We start from the raw sequence: 12954 nt of genomic DNA, 5'->3' as shown, positions 1-12954 counted from the left end.
GTCTCAGTACTTATAGAAGGACACAGTATTGGAAAATGCAGATTTCTTGAGCTGACTCATAGACCTCTACTTCAGTGTCATTTAAGGCTTATGAAGATTCCGTGCAACTAATTTTCCCAAGGAGGAGTTACTCCATTCTGAGAACATTCCCGTTTTCCCTCCCCCACTTATCTCTTGTTCTCATCTTTTCCTTGGGTAGTTAGAGCTTAAATGAAAATAAAGACATTAATTTCAGAGAAACACAGGAAAATTAGTCTGTATCACTATGCCACTGATAAAAGTTTTCCAGACTGATTCTCTCAGACCTTCCCCAAATGCTGATCTTAATTCCACAAGTTTCCTGAAAGTCAGGATTGTGTTTTAGAATTGATATTTAAAAGTGAAGGTCAAATCCATCCTTTTTTGCTTTTGAATCCACATAAAGAAAGCTCTCTAATGGGAAGACCCTGTGTGGTCAAAAGATCAACGAATGGTTCCAACTCCCCAAGCAATTACCTCGATGGTGATATTGATGCTGTGAATTTCTGAACGACTGGTTCCATCACTCACATAAAAGCTAAAAATATCATGGGTTGGCTCGATGCTTTCATGAACACTCTGGAAATAGTAAATATAATTTTCCAGAACATCTTGAATAAGGAATGATGCTTCTAGGTCACCAGTAGTCCCAGGGCCAAAGCGATCACCTATTTAAACATGAAAAGAGGACTTTTACCTTCATCTAACAGTTTCCACTTACTAGGATAAATTAGAAAAGAAGACATTACTTTCAAAACAAGGGGAAAATATGCTTACTGGGTGCCAGTGGCTCATGCCTGTAATCCTAGATACTCAAGAGGCTGAGACCTAAGGATTGTGGTTTGAAGTCAGCCTTGGCAGGAAAGTACATGAGATTCTTACCTCCAATTAACCACCACAAAGCCCAAGTGGTAGAATACCAACTTTGAGTAAAAATGCTAATGGTCAGAGACTAGGCCCTGAGTTCAAGCTCCAACACTGGTGTGCACATGCACGTGCACATGTGCACATGCACACGCACACACACACACACACACACACACACACACACACACACACAGAATATATGCTGGTGGACAAAGCTTTGAGAATGACAGAAACATAGACCAGGAACTGTAAATCTCAGAGTTGGATCCCAGATTTCACAGACTATTTCTCATCTATAAACAGACACACCTGCCCAGTGTCTCCACATGTAAACACAGAAGACAGCATACTTGAAAACATTCATGTTTTTATTTCCTAGAGGGCAGAATCAGTGGTTGTTTCATTAGGAATTGTTCATAACATAAATCTTGGGGGTAACGAACAACACAACAGTCAAGATTCTCCTTTAAACTGAAGCCAATTTCACACCATTCTGTCTGGCATAGCCTGTAAGAGAAACATTTTCTCTGTGGAAGGAATATTTTAACTATACATCTTTTTATCTAAGAAGTCTCTCCCGCCAGCATGTCTGTACTTGACTTCCTAGTTTCTTTTCTTTTTTTTTTTGGGTCTGGTCATGGGGCTTGAACTCTGGGCCTGGGTGCTGTCCCTCGGTTTTTAGCTCAAGGCTAGCGCTCTACCACTTGAGCCAGAGCACCACTTCTGGCTTTTTTCTTTTTGCTTATGTGGTGCTGAGGAATCGAACCCAGGGCCTCAGGCATGCAAGGCAAGCGCTGTACCACTGAGCCACCTTCCCAGCCCCTTGACTTCCTAGTTTCTTAATTAAACCTGTGCAAAGCTGGAATTTGTTGTAGGAGATGATTCCAGGAATACTGCAATGTCCAGGGGCCACTCAGATGCCATGACACTAAGTATCATTTCAGGTTGGAGGTGTTCAGATCCCAAACACAGCTTGGGTGATGCTACAGTTTGGAAATGTGTTCCCTATGGGCCATGTGTTAAGTGAGGTGGGCTCTTCAAGGGGATATTGGACTCCTGTCCCTTCCTTTCTCTCTTCTGCATATTCATCATTAGATGAGCAGCTCAGCCACACTCTCAGCCACACTCCTGAAAGCCAGAAGTCAACCATGGACTGAAACTTTGGGAGCCATGAATCAAAATAAACCTTGTCTCTGAAAATGTTGACATGTTTCAGGTATTTGTCACAGTAATGGAAAGCCGACCGACACAAATGCCACTGAAATCTTTACACAAAATGCTGCTTCCAACTGACTCTTCTCATCCTTGTCTCAAATGCTGCAAGAGGCCAAGGGGAAGAGTAAGCAATGTCTAAATGATGGATGCCTTGTCTTTACTTGGTTCTAACCTGACTCCTTCCAACTGATTGATTTTAAATTGTTACCACAATTCTCTTCTAGAAATGAGAAGAAGAAAAAAAAGGAACCCTGTGTCTTCAACCATTTCCTGGATATCTATCAACAAGAAAAGTACAGTTGGCAGATGTGAAACAATAAAGCCTTTCCTTTCCCTTCTCCATGATCCTTTGCAAATATCAATGTCCTGAACTATATACAGTGCCACATTTGTTGGTATACCAACAGAAATATTAGAAATGAAAGATTTTTTTAAAAAGATAAGCTGCTTGAAAGAAGAGCTCGAGGCATTATTTTTTCTTTCAATGACATGAATTTTCTTTACCCTTCAGAGCACAGAGAGGTTTACAGGGCCACTGATCCAATAATCCCTAGATCATACAGTTCAGATTTCCAGAAGGAACTCTAAAATTCCTCCCAATTTTTACTTTCTCCTCCCATTGATCACTATAAACAAGGGAAATGTGACTTTATTGTTTGGGCAAAAATAACCTAAAGAAATGATGTTTCAGAGTATAAGTGGATACCTTACTTTAAATCTCTGGAAAATAACCAATGAACACTGAAATGACACAGAAATTTCTTATTTTGGGCAGTATGGGGTTTTGAACTCAGGGACTTACATTGGCTGAGCAGGTGCTCTACAATTGAGCCACGACTCCAGACCTGTTTTGTGTTGGCTATTTTGAGATAAGATCTCACTCTTCGCTGGGTACATGCCTGGATGATATCCTCCTATTATGTTTCCCACTCTAGCTGGGCTAACAGGCTTATACCACCATGCCCTGCACCTAGATTCTCAACACTTCTTCTCTGATTTGTCCTGGAACTACAATCCTCCTGACTTCAACCTTCAGTAGCTAGGATGACCGGTACACATCAATCCAACTAACCCAGCTATTGGTTGAAATGGGGTCTTTAAATTTTTTTCTAGCTGTCAACTACAATACCCCCATCACGTCCTCCTGAGTAGCTAGGATTATAAGTGTGAGCCATTGGTGCCAAGCTGCTACTGAAACTTTAAGTTCCAATCTTTCCAAGTTTTAAAGTTGTACTTTCTACATTTGGATGTCAATCACTCTTACTAAATGTGTTTCACGGTCTTCTTAAGCACAATATGATACCCGTAAATCCAATAATCAGAGCTATGTCGGGCTGTCATTATATTGCCTACTATTGGACTGCACTGGGATATAGTAATGCCCCCAGTGGTACCAGAAAGGAGGTGGTTCCTGTTTCTGTAAGTCCAAAATGAATTCAGATACTATTCCATGAGATTTCATATCTAGCATGATAATGTTGTGTTTCTTTCCTTCTTGTCAAGGAGAAATCAAAGGCACTTCTTGTAGCAGTTTTTTAAAATAAGATCATCTGAGTTCTGGATATAAGTAGTTCATTTCATATACATACATAAGATAACCAAAGGCACAGGGCCTTCCTATGCAGGAAAGGCAGGCTCCTTAGCTGATAGCACCTGAGCAATTATTTTAGATCTCCAAATGCCATTTCCTTATATCCAGGCTTATACCCATGTTATTATGGGTCAGTGATTATGGCCATTAAACCAGCAGCCTTGGCATCACTGGTGAACTGGCAAAAAAGGCAAATTCATAGGCCACACCAGGCTCCAGAAATAGAAACTCTTGTGTCACTGCCAAGGAAACTACTCTCATAGAACTCCAGGCAATAGTTACGCACACTAAAGTTTTCAAAACCCTTTTTAGAAAGGCTGAGGCTTGCTAACATTTTGACTTCTATCCCAACGGCTACCCCCTCTACATGGCCATCTCTGCTCCTCTGTGCCAGGTAAATGCAAACAACCATGTAACAATGGCTTCCAAAGAAAGACACCAGAGAGAAAAGATGGTTCTGTGTGTGTGTGTGTGTGTGTGTGTATGTGTGTGATTTCTAAACACCCGCGCTCTTCCCTTTGCAAGAAATGCCATTTTCCTTCTGCTCACAGTGAATCCCATTAGCCCAACAAGTTCCAACCTGCTCAGACTTTACTGCTTTCCTAGGCAAAAGTCATTACTTTGTTTTATGTACTCTCTCCATGCTTTGCTCCTTTTTTTTTCCTGGCGTTTGTCGTTTATTATAATTTATCAATCTTCATATCTGTCTCAAACTCTAGGCAAGGTCTGCATTATTCATCTTTATATCCATTGTATCTAGCACAAACATTTGTTGAAGCAAACTTAATTCCACAATAAACAAATCAGAGCACATGCACTGAGAGGCAAGACAGGGAAAATCCCCAAGCCTTTTGATAGGAAAACATGACCACTCTAAATGAGTTCCCTGTCACTGGGCTCAAATCTCAGGCACCATGCTGACCACCGACACCTGCAGCAATGGCTTCACTATGGGAGCTGCTAGCTGCATGCCAATTAGAGCTGGTGCTCAGGAATCTCATGGCAGGGGCATCAGCACAGCAACCTGCTATGAGCTGTCTCAGCTGCCAGTCACAGAAGGTCTCAGGGGGCCTATGGTCTGTATAGGCCTTTTGTGCCTCTTCTGTGTGATAACCACCAGTGGATCGAGGGCAGATGGTGAAGGGGGAAGAATGTTGAAAAAGGTGCCACCAAGAGACAGCATGCATTTCAATTCATGTCATAGCTATAGAAGGAGCTGAGACATAAGCTGTGGTTCTGTGGAACTGCAGCTGCCTTGAAATAAAGGGACAGGATTCTTTTATGTCTTCAACACCCCATTTAGAATGCCATCCACTGTCCCCTCACCCCCACTGCTGATATTCCAAATCTCTTTTCTCTGCTCTATGTTCCCTATTGCACTTATTCCCCTTTTAACATCTTACCCAGTTTTCTCTTTAATTTGTCTCCCTCCACAAGAATCTAAAGCACTGCAAAGGGGGAAGGTTGTATCTGTTTTATTTACTGATGCATCCCAGGAACTTTTTTTAAGTGCATGGCACACAGAAAATGATTGGTAGATTTCTGCTGAGTAAATGAAACTTTTCCTCCCCACCACCAAAGTGTTTGAAATGGTCCCATTCTTCTTTAACTCTCCATCCCCTTGTTCCATGGGAATACAGATTCTCCCTCCACCCTCCTTGTTTTTCCAGATCCTGAAAACTTTGACAGCAAATCTGCTATCGTTACCTGTTCCAGTGTTCTCAATGCAGCCATATTTGGGGAGAACACTGAGTTTGATAATGGCATCTCCCTGAAGGTTGTCGTGATCCTCAGTAGCAAAGAAATGGTGGAAGGAGAGTGGGGCTCTCCCTCCTTCATCCACCTAAAGAAGAACAGAATGTAGAGTCCTTGGGTGATTGCCCATAACTGCAGTAAAAGAAAGATCTGAGTTGAACAGGGCTGCATGGGGTGACCTTGCAGCAACAATTCCACTTCTGTGAGGAGGCAGATCCTCTACAGACGAGATGAGGAATGTGCGTGCTGCTGAAGCCGGGCAATCTTTCAGTGCCTCTCAAATATACACTCAGACACGAGGACTTCGTGTCTCCCTTTCAAAGGTGCACTTCATTCAATGATGGATCTGGTTATAAAGCAGCTCACCATCCCAGTGCAGCTATGTGAGGCGATGGCTGCCTCATTGTAGCATCAACAGGCCACAGCTGGAGCATGATCACAACTGGAGAGTGATAGATCTAGTCCTGCCTCCAATTATGTGCGAGTAACCATGCTATAGGCGTTACTATCCAGAATAAAAGTCTCATTTATTCCTTTCTGTTCCATATTTATTTATAGTCTGTTTGAGGGAAGGGCTTGCCGTATCTAAAAGCTAATGCTTATCCTAATGTCAAAAAAGAGAAAATAAATCAGTATAAGTAAAAGCAGTTGCTCAAACTAACCTTTTTCCTTTAGGGTACTGTTTTAAATGCTAACTCTGCAACCTACACTGGTGTTTTCTGCTGACCTGCTAGAAACGGCTGAGCCATCTCACTCTGAACAACTCTTGGCTAGCTGTAGGGTGACCTATAAATTACAAAGGGGACTCTGAGAATGAGGACAGTCCAAGTGGCTTCCCCAAAGGATAGAAAAGGAAAAGTAGAAGAATATCCCAACAATTTAGAAATAATTCTGTTTGAAGTATTATCAACTGCTTGACAAAACCAGAAAGGTTGTAAGCACTGAGTATCATGGTAAGTACTCATGGCAGGAAGAGGAAACTGAATTAACTTTCATACTTTAGGTACTATGCGAGGATTGATCTATGTTATTTCTTTGGTCATCAGAAAAATCTTTTATGCAGTAGGAACAATTTCTTTTCTGGAAGTGGGGCTTGAACTCAGAGTCTAACTCTCTCATTTAGCTTTCTTGCTCATAGCTGGGACTCTACCATTTGAGCTACATCTCCAGATGGGCTTTTTGCAGGTTAAAGGCAAGGTAGCATCTTATGGACTGTTCTGTACAGGCTGGCTTTAAATTGAGATCTTGCAGGTCTCAGCCTCCTGAGTAGCTAGGATTACAGGAATGAGCCACAAGAGTATGGTAACAACTGAACCTAAGAAACATTAATATTTGGCTCATAGTTACTCAGCCAGTAATAGAACTGGACCTGGAACTCACATTTGGGTAAATTTAATGATGAGGACTCTATAGGATCTATGCATATTGCTTAGTGTGGATATCAACTCGCTTCACTGCAGGACAAAGTCCATGTTTTAGCTGTTAACATTAAATTGTACACTCCTAGAGTTCTTTTATACTTCTATTTACTCCTAACACTAATAATATCCAGCATAGCATCTAGCACATGGAGATTTGTTGGCTAATGTCTATATAGCGCTTCAGCCTTCTGCACACAAGTATTGTTAGGCTTTCTGAAGACACACAACTACAAACCATGCATATCTTGGTACCATTGCCTAGAAACTTTGGGGAAAGAAGTTGGTGGCCAATTTAGACAGAAATTCTTTACTTATATCCCCCCAAATTCTAGATCTCTATTGACTTCCTGTTTACTGATCTAAAATTGTTTACCGTGATAAGATCAGCAAAAGCAATGACTGGAGGCGGGTTCTTGACAGGGGTAACCGTGATGGTAAATATCTGATTGTCCAGATGGTTGTGGTCCATGTCAGAGACAGAGAAGTGGAAGCTATCAGTGACCAGATGACCATCCGTCTCAAATACAGCTGAGTATCTATAAAGGCCAAAAGAATGAGTCATCAACTCCTGGGTAAGATGATTGTACTTTTGTATAAAAGTGAGGTCAGAAGCCTCAGATTATTTGAGTTACAACCTGAGGATTAACTTTTTGTATAAATATTTTTAATACAAAATTTAAAACTTCCTGTGAAATAATACAAAATGGTTACCTACCTAATCTTGTTTTTGTTGATATCTTCCATGGTGAAATTAGAAAACTCTGAGAGTTCTTCTACCTCAGATCCTGAGGTTCTAGAAAGAGCACCATACATTGGCAAGGAACTTAATTGAATCCAGATCTTGGAGTCAGGTGATGAATCATCCTAATCAGGTAGATAGGAGTAAGGGTGTGAATGCACATTTGCAAGAAAAAAAATCCCATTGTGCAGAGGTCTGCAGGTGTTTCTGTCTCTGCTAATGACCAAACTTCCTTCCATCTGTTCATTAAGCAACAGCATTTCAAACTTTAGGAAAACCTCAGTATTTAGTCCTCCTTCAATAAAAGAGGAATAATAGGATAATGTTTTCTTCCAAGAATAGCTCAGTGTGGAATGAACTTTAGATATGAAGTATAAAACAAAGAGATACCCTATTGATGCCTTAAGAATGGAAAATTTTGTTTTTAGTACAAGTGTACAAAAATATATAAAATGTGATCAGCTGTAAGTCATCTATCTACCAACACAGATATAGGCTTCTTCCATATCACTTGTATTTTAGAAGCAAGTAAAATTCGATTACAATATATTATACTACACAAGGCAGAATGAGTGGAAAATATTTAGATTAGCCAGTGGCTCATTTGATAAAAATAATATCCAATGTGATAAAGTTTTGGATTAACAAAATGATCTAGGAACCCGTTCATTCCATTCTGTTATGAATGAATCTATGGATCACACTCCACAGTGTGATCCTCAATATTAACAAAGAACATTTCTTTCTCCTTCTCTATGGTTTACTGAGAAATAAAATTAGTTTTCTGTATTTCTCTACATTCAATAACTGAATATACTTTAAAATTAATGAATTTTTCTACGTTTATATGAAATTTTTTCTTTATGACGCTTCCATACCTATATGTAATGTCCTTTGATCACATTTACTTCCTCTTTAAAACGGAATGAACAATTTCCTATTTCTAACAAGAATATTTTGGAAACATCTAGAAGGCAGGAAAAAACTTGTTGGTAGTTCTTTTTAAATCTTTTCTTTGGCAATACTAGGGTTTGAACTCAGAACCATGACCTTGCTAGGAAGGATCTGACTACTTAAGTCCAACCTCCAGCCCTCATTCATCTTTTTGATGAATTATGAGAATGGAGCATTCCACTTTTTCATAAACAACAATGAAAACAAAATGCTGCATAGTCAATTTTACTTTCAAATGTAAATTTTGGCAGTCATGTTGTAGTCATGTGTGGAATCAGATCAGGCTTGTGTACACTGCTACCTTGTAGGCCAGAAACAGCACTTTTCAATCCACTCTTATTTCTATCCTCAGGGCTCTTTTTTTTGGGTCCGGTCGTGGGGCCTGAACTCTGGGCCTGGGCTCTGTCCCTCAGCTCTTCAGCTCAAGGCTAGCGCTCTACCACTTGAGCCACAGCGCCCCTTCCGGCTTTTTTTTTTTGCTTATGTGGTGCTGAGGAATCGAACCCAGGGCCTCATGCATGCAAGGCAAATGGTCTACCACTGAGCCACCTTCCCAGCCCCTCAGGGCTCTTTTTAAGTTAGTGGTTCTGAACCTCAAAGCAAGAGATACACATTTATTGAACCTGAAAAGCTTTGGAAAATTTCCTCTACATTCATACTTGTTTAAAGTTTCTCTCTTTCTGTACAATATGTAAGCTTCCAAGGGACTACTTCTTAATATTACTGTGAAGCCCCACTAACAGAGAACTTTAAAGAAAATGTTGAGAGTTTTAAGGTCTCATCTTCTGAGATGGTGATAAACTACAAAGCTAGTGCGTGTGGCTCATAATTAGAATGAAGAGCTCCTAAATTCCACATTGGCAAATTTGGCAAGGAAATGCTTATCTCATGTGAAGCGTATCTTATTAGGCTTCAATTTTTAAGTGACTTCTGGGGTTGAAAAAAGTGGGAAATCAGCTAAGTTTTTTTCCCCCAAAATACTGTCATAATTTAAAGAAAATCACTACCTCAGTACATTCAAAATACTGCAGATACAGAGAATACTTATGAATATAAATCTTGTCTTCATGTAACTGTCCTGCTCAAAGCTCTTTACATTCCTTTGGGTTAATTCATGTTTTCATTTTCCTCTTATTACTAATTATAAACAGGCAAGCATATAACTATACTAAATATAAATAATTATTACGTATACAGCCAAGACTCTACTATTCAGTGAGATTATATATGTGTGTATATATTATATATGTTATATGTCATATATACATATATAATTGCTCCTTTGTCCTTGCCCTGGGCTTTTCAATAAGCTGAATCTTATTTCTCATTTCCTTAAGTTTCTGAATATAGTTTGATATGTTATTACAAAGTCTATTTTTAGTTTAAAAGAGAAAAATAGACTTAGAATGTACTCTTGTGGAATTTCTTTTCATTTACTTTGCTTTTCTTTCTGGGATATGGTCTTACTACATGGCTCAGGTTGGCTCAGCCTTCTGAATGTTGGTTTTACAGGTGTGTATCACCATCATGCTTTTTAAGATCTTGGAAGAGACAGGGGACTGTTTAGCAGTGTATTGTTTGTGGTGTTCAGGATTGAACTCCTGTGTTCACATTTTAGGTAGGGCAAGTGTACTGACCTACACCTTCTTGGAATATCTTTCTCCTTTACTCAGTGATAGACTGCAAGGATTTATCCATACTGGTGTAAATACAATTCATCTGTTTTGTGGCTTTCTAATAGTCTACAGAGTAAGTAGATGACAAGATGTCTGTTATCTTGTTGATGGATATTGGAGCTTGTTTCAATATTTTCACTGCTACAAATAATGCTGCTATGAACATTCTTGCCCATGACATTTGCTATTGGTATGAAAGTTTTTCTCAGGGAAGAATCTAGTAGGATGATTAAGGACATTGACCATTCATTCTGACAAGATATTGTCAAATTCTTTCCAATAATGATTGTTTCAGATACTTCCACTGACAGAGAATTTCCTATAGATATACTTCCTCCCCATTATTTCACATAAAATGTATATCACCTTAACATACTGTCCCTGATCACTAATAAAAGTGAATATCTGTTTATTGACTACATGTGTTCCCCTTCTTTGAAGTTCTTATACATTTTCCTACTTTCTTGTCTTCTTGATCTGCAGACATTCTTTATATTTTCCTTGTAGTTTCTGGTTATATGAGTGGCAAGTATCATCTTCCAATTTTTTTTTAGCCAGTCCTGGGGCTTAAACTCAGGGCCTGGGCACGGTCCCTGAGTGTCTTTTTGCTCAAGGCTAGCACTCTATCACTTGAGTCACAGTGCTACTTCTGGCTTTTTCTGTATGAGGCATTGAGGAATCGAACCCAGGGCTTCATGCATGCTAGGCAAGCACTCTACCACTAAGCCACATTCCCAGACCCATCATCTTCCAATTTTTAACATGCCTGGTTTCTATCCTTGTTATGTATTTTTATGAATATAACTTCATAGTCACATATGTCAAACTTTTACAGTTAGCATTCTGTTTCTAACTTAAGAAAAGTTCCTCTTACTCAATATTGTAGAACTATTTGTCTAGAATTTGCAAAGAATTGAAAAGTTTACTTATGACATTTAAGCACTTCATCAAGCGGGGGTTAATATACATGCAGGGTGTAGAGTGCAGAACAAATTCCGTTTTTGGCCATATGAATAATGGCTGTGTAGTGTCAGGTTGTGAAGAATCTTTCAGCTTCAGCAAAGCTGACTCACTGTCTGTTTTCTATTACAGTTCACGTGTAGGTCTATTTCTGGGCTTTCTAATATATTTCTGTGCTGTACTGTTATAAATACTGTAGGTTTATAATAAATCTAGATATCTAGTAGAACAAGATTCCTTGCTCTCCTCACATCTCTGTTCACAATTTTAACCCTTGGTTCTAACATATATTTCAGAATCAGCTTATCCATTGGGGATTTGACTGAAATTGAATTGAGAGTAAAGGTCATTTTGTAGGAGAATTGGTATTTTTTATATGAACTATTCCAATGTGTGAGTATCGTACAGCTCTTCATTTATTTATTGATTCTTAAATGTCTGTCAAGCGCTACAAATTTTCTTGTATAACTGACTGGTTTTTTTTATTAGGTTTCATCCAAAGGCATGATTGTTTAATGTTATTATTTTATGTTATTATAATTTTATTATCTTTAGGTAGCTCCACAAAGGGGTTGTGGCTTAAGTGGTAGAACACCAGCTAAGGACGGTGCCTTGAGTTCAAGCCCCAGTACCAAAACACTAACACACACACACATACACACAACTGTAACTTCAGTGTTATTTTAAATGGTAGCATCTTTTTAGATACATTTACTATTTATTTTTTTGTTGGTATATAGCAATGCTATTACTGTTTGTTGATGTTATCTATGACTTTTTAGTAAATTCTCCTTTTATTTCTAGTATTTTATCCTGAGATTTGTGAGCCTGTGTGTGTGTGTGTGTGTGTGTGTGTGTGTGTGTGTGTGTGTGTGTGTAACAGTAATGAAGCTTGATCTCAGGGACTGGTCACTGTCCCTTATTTTTTGCTCAAATCTGGTGCTCTACCACTTGAGCTTATGGTTTTTTAGTGTATAATTGGAGATGTGAGACTCACAGATTTCCTTGCCTTGGCTGGCTTTGAACCACAATCCTAAGATCTCAGCTTCCTGAGTAGCCAGGACTACAAGCAGGAGCCAATAGTGTCAGGCAAGAGATTCTTTTAGCTTTTCCATATAGTAGCAATTGTCTCTAGAAATTATACACCTTTAATTAATATCTGTGCCTAGATACATGATATGAAATGTTAGTATGCATATATTAGCTTTTAAAAGTTAATCTAATAATCCTATTATAGATCAGGAAAGTGAGGCCAAGGGTGGTTAACCAATTTGCCAATGGTCACTATCCTAGAAGTGGTGAGCATGAAACCCTTACCTGTTTATATGCAATGCACAGCAAACTGTGTCTATAAAAAAGCCATTACAAAGCAAATTATATAAAATCTCATTTTTCCCTTTTGTCTCTTCCAACATATTACAGTCTTTGGTGTTTTGATGCTCTGCCCAGGTCATGACTAACATATCAGATGGGTTTTCCAGCCTCCTAGATATTCACTGAAAGCTTTAGCATTTTTGGGAAATGCCTTCCATGACACTAAATATAAAAGTCTTCTACCACACTGACAGGAAGGTTGTACATAACCTAGTCCAGTCTTTAAGAACATACGTTATATTTTCAGTAAGCTAGAAATGTTCTTTGGAGTCTTTCTGCTCCTGTGGCTAAATTTACATTTAATTAGTTTTTTAATATATATTTTATTGTAAAAATACTGTACAGAGGGGTTATAGTTACATGAGGACGGTAAAGAATACATTT

The 12954-nt window shown here is 39.0% G+C and overlaps 1 protein-coding gene across 1 annotated transcript in view; it reads right to left on the bottom strand.

The window, feature by feature from the left end:
- The window catches only part of Fras1 (Fraser extracellular matrix complex subunit 1), a 452968-nt gene that overhangs the window by 87156 nt on the left and 352858 nt on the right, over positions 1–12954 (bottom strand). Inside the window, exons 40-43 of the mRNA XM_013020100.1 lie at positions 7583–7731; positions 7241–7403; positions 5399–5534; positions 496–686 (exon numbers count right to left, since the gene is read on the bottom strand). Of these exons, the coding sequence (XP_012875554.1) occupies positions 496–686; positions 5399–5534; positions 7241–7403; positions 7583–7731 (639 nt within the window). The remainder of the gene's footprint in view (positions 1–495; positions 687–5398; positions 5535–7240; positions 7404–7582; positions 7732–12954) is intronic.

The sequence above is a fragment of the Dipodomys ordii genome, unplaced genomic scaffold (genome assembly GCF_000151885.1).
Source record: "Dipodomys ordii isolate 6190 unplaced genomic scaffold, Dord_2.0 Scaffold49, whole genome shotgun sequence".
Classification (NCBI taxonomy): domain Eukaryota; kingdom Metazoa; phylum Chordata; class Mammalia; order Rodentia; family Heteromyidae; genus Dipodomys; species Dipodomys ordii.
Note: the sequence above shows the minus strand (reverse complement) of the source record. Positions and strands in the feature narration are given on the sequence as shown.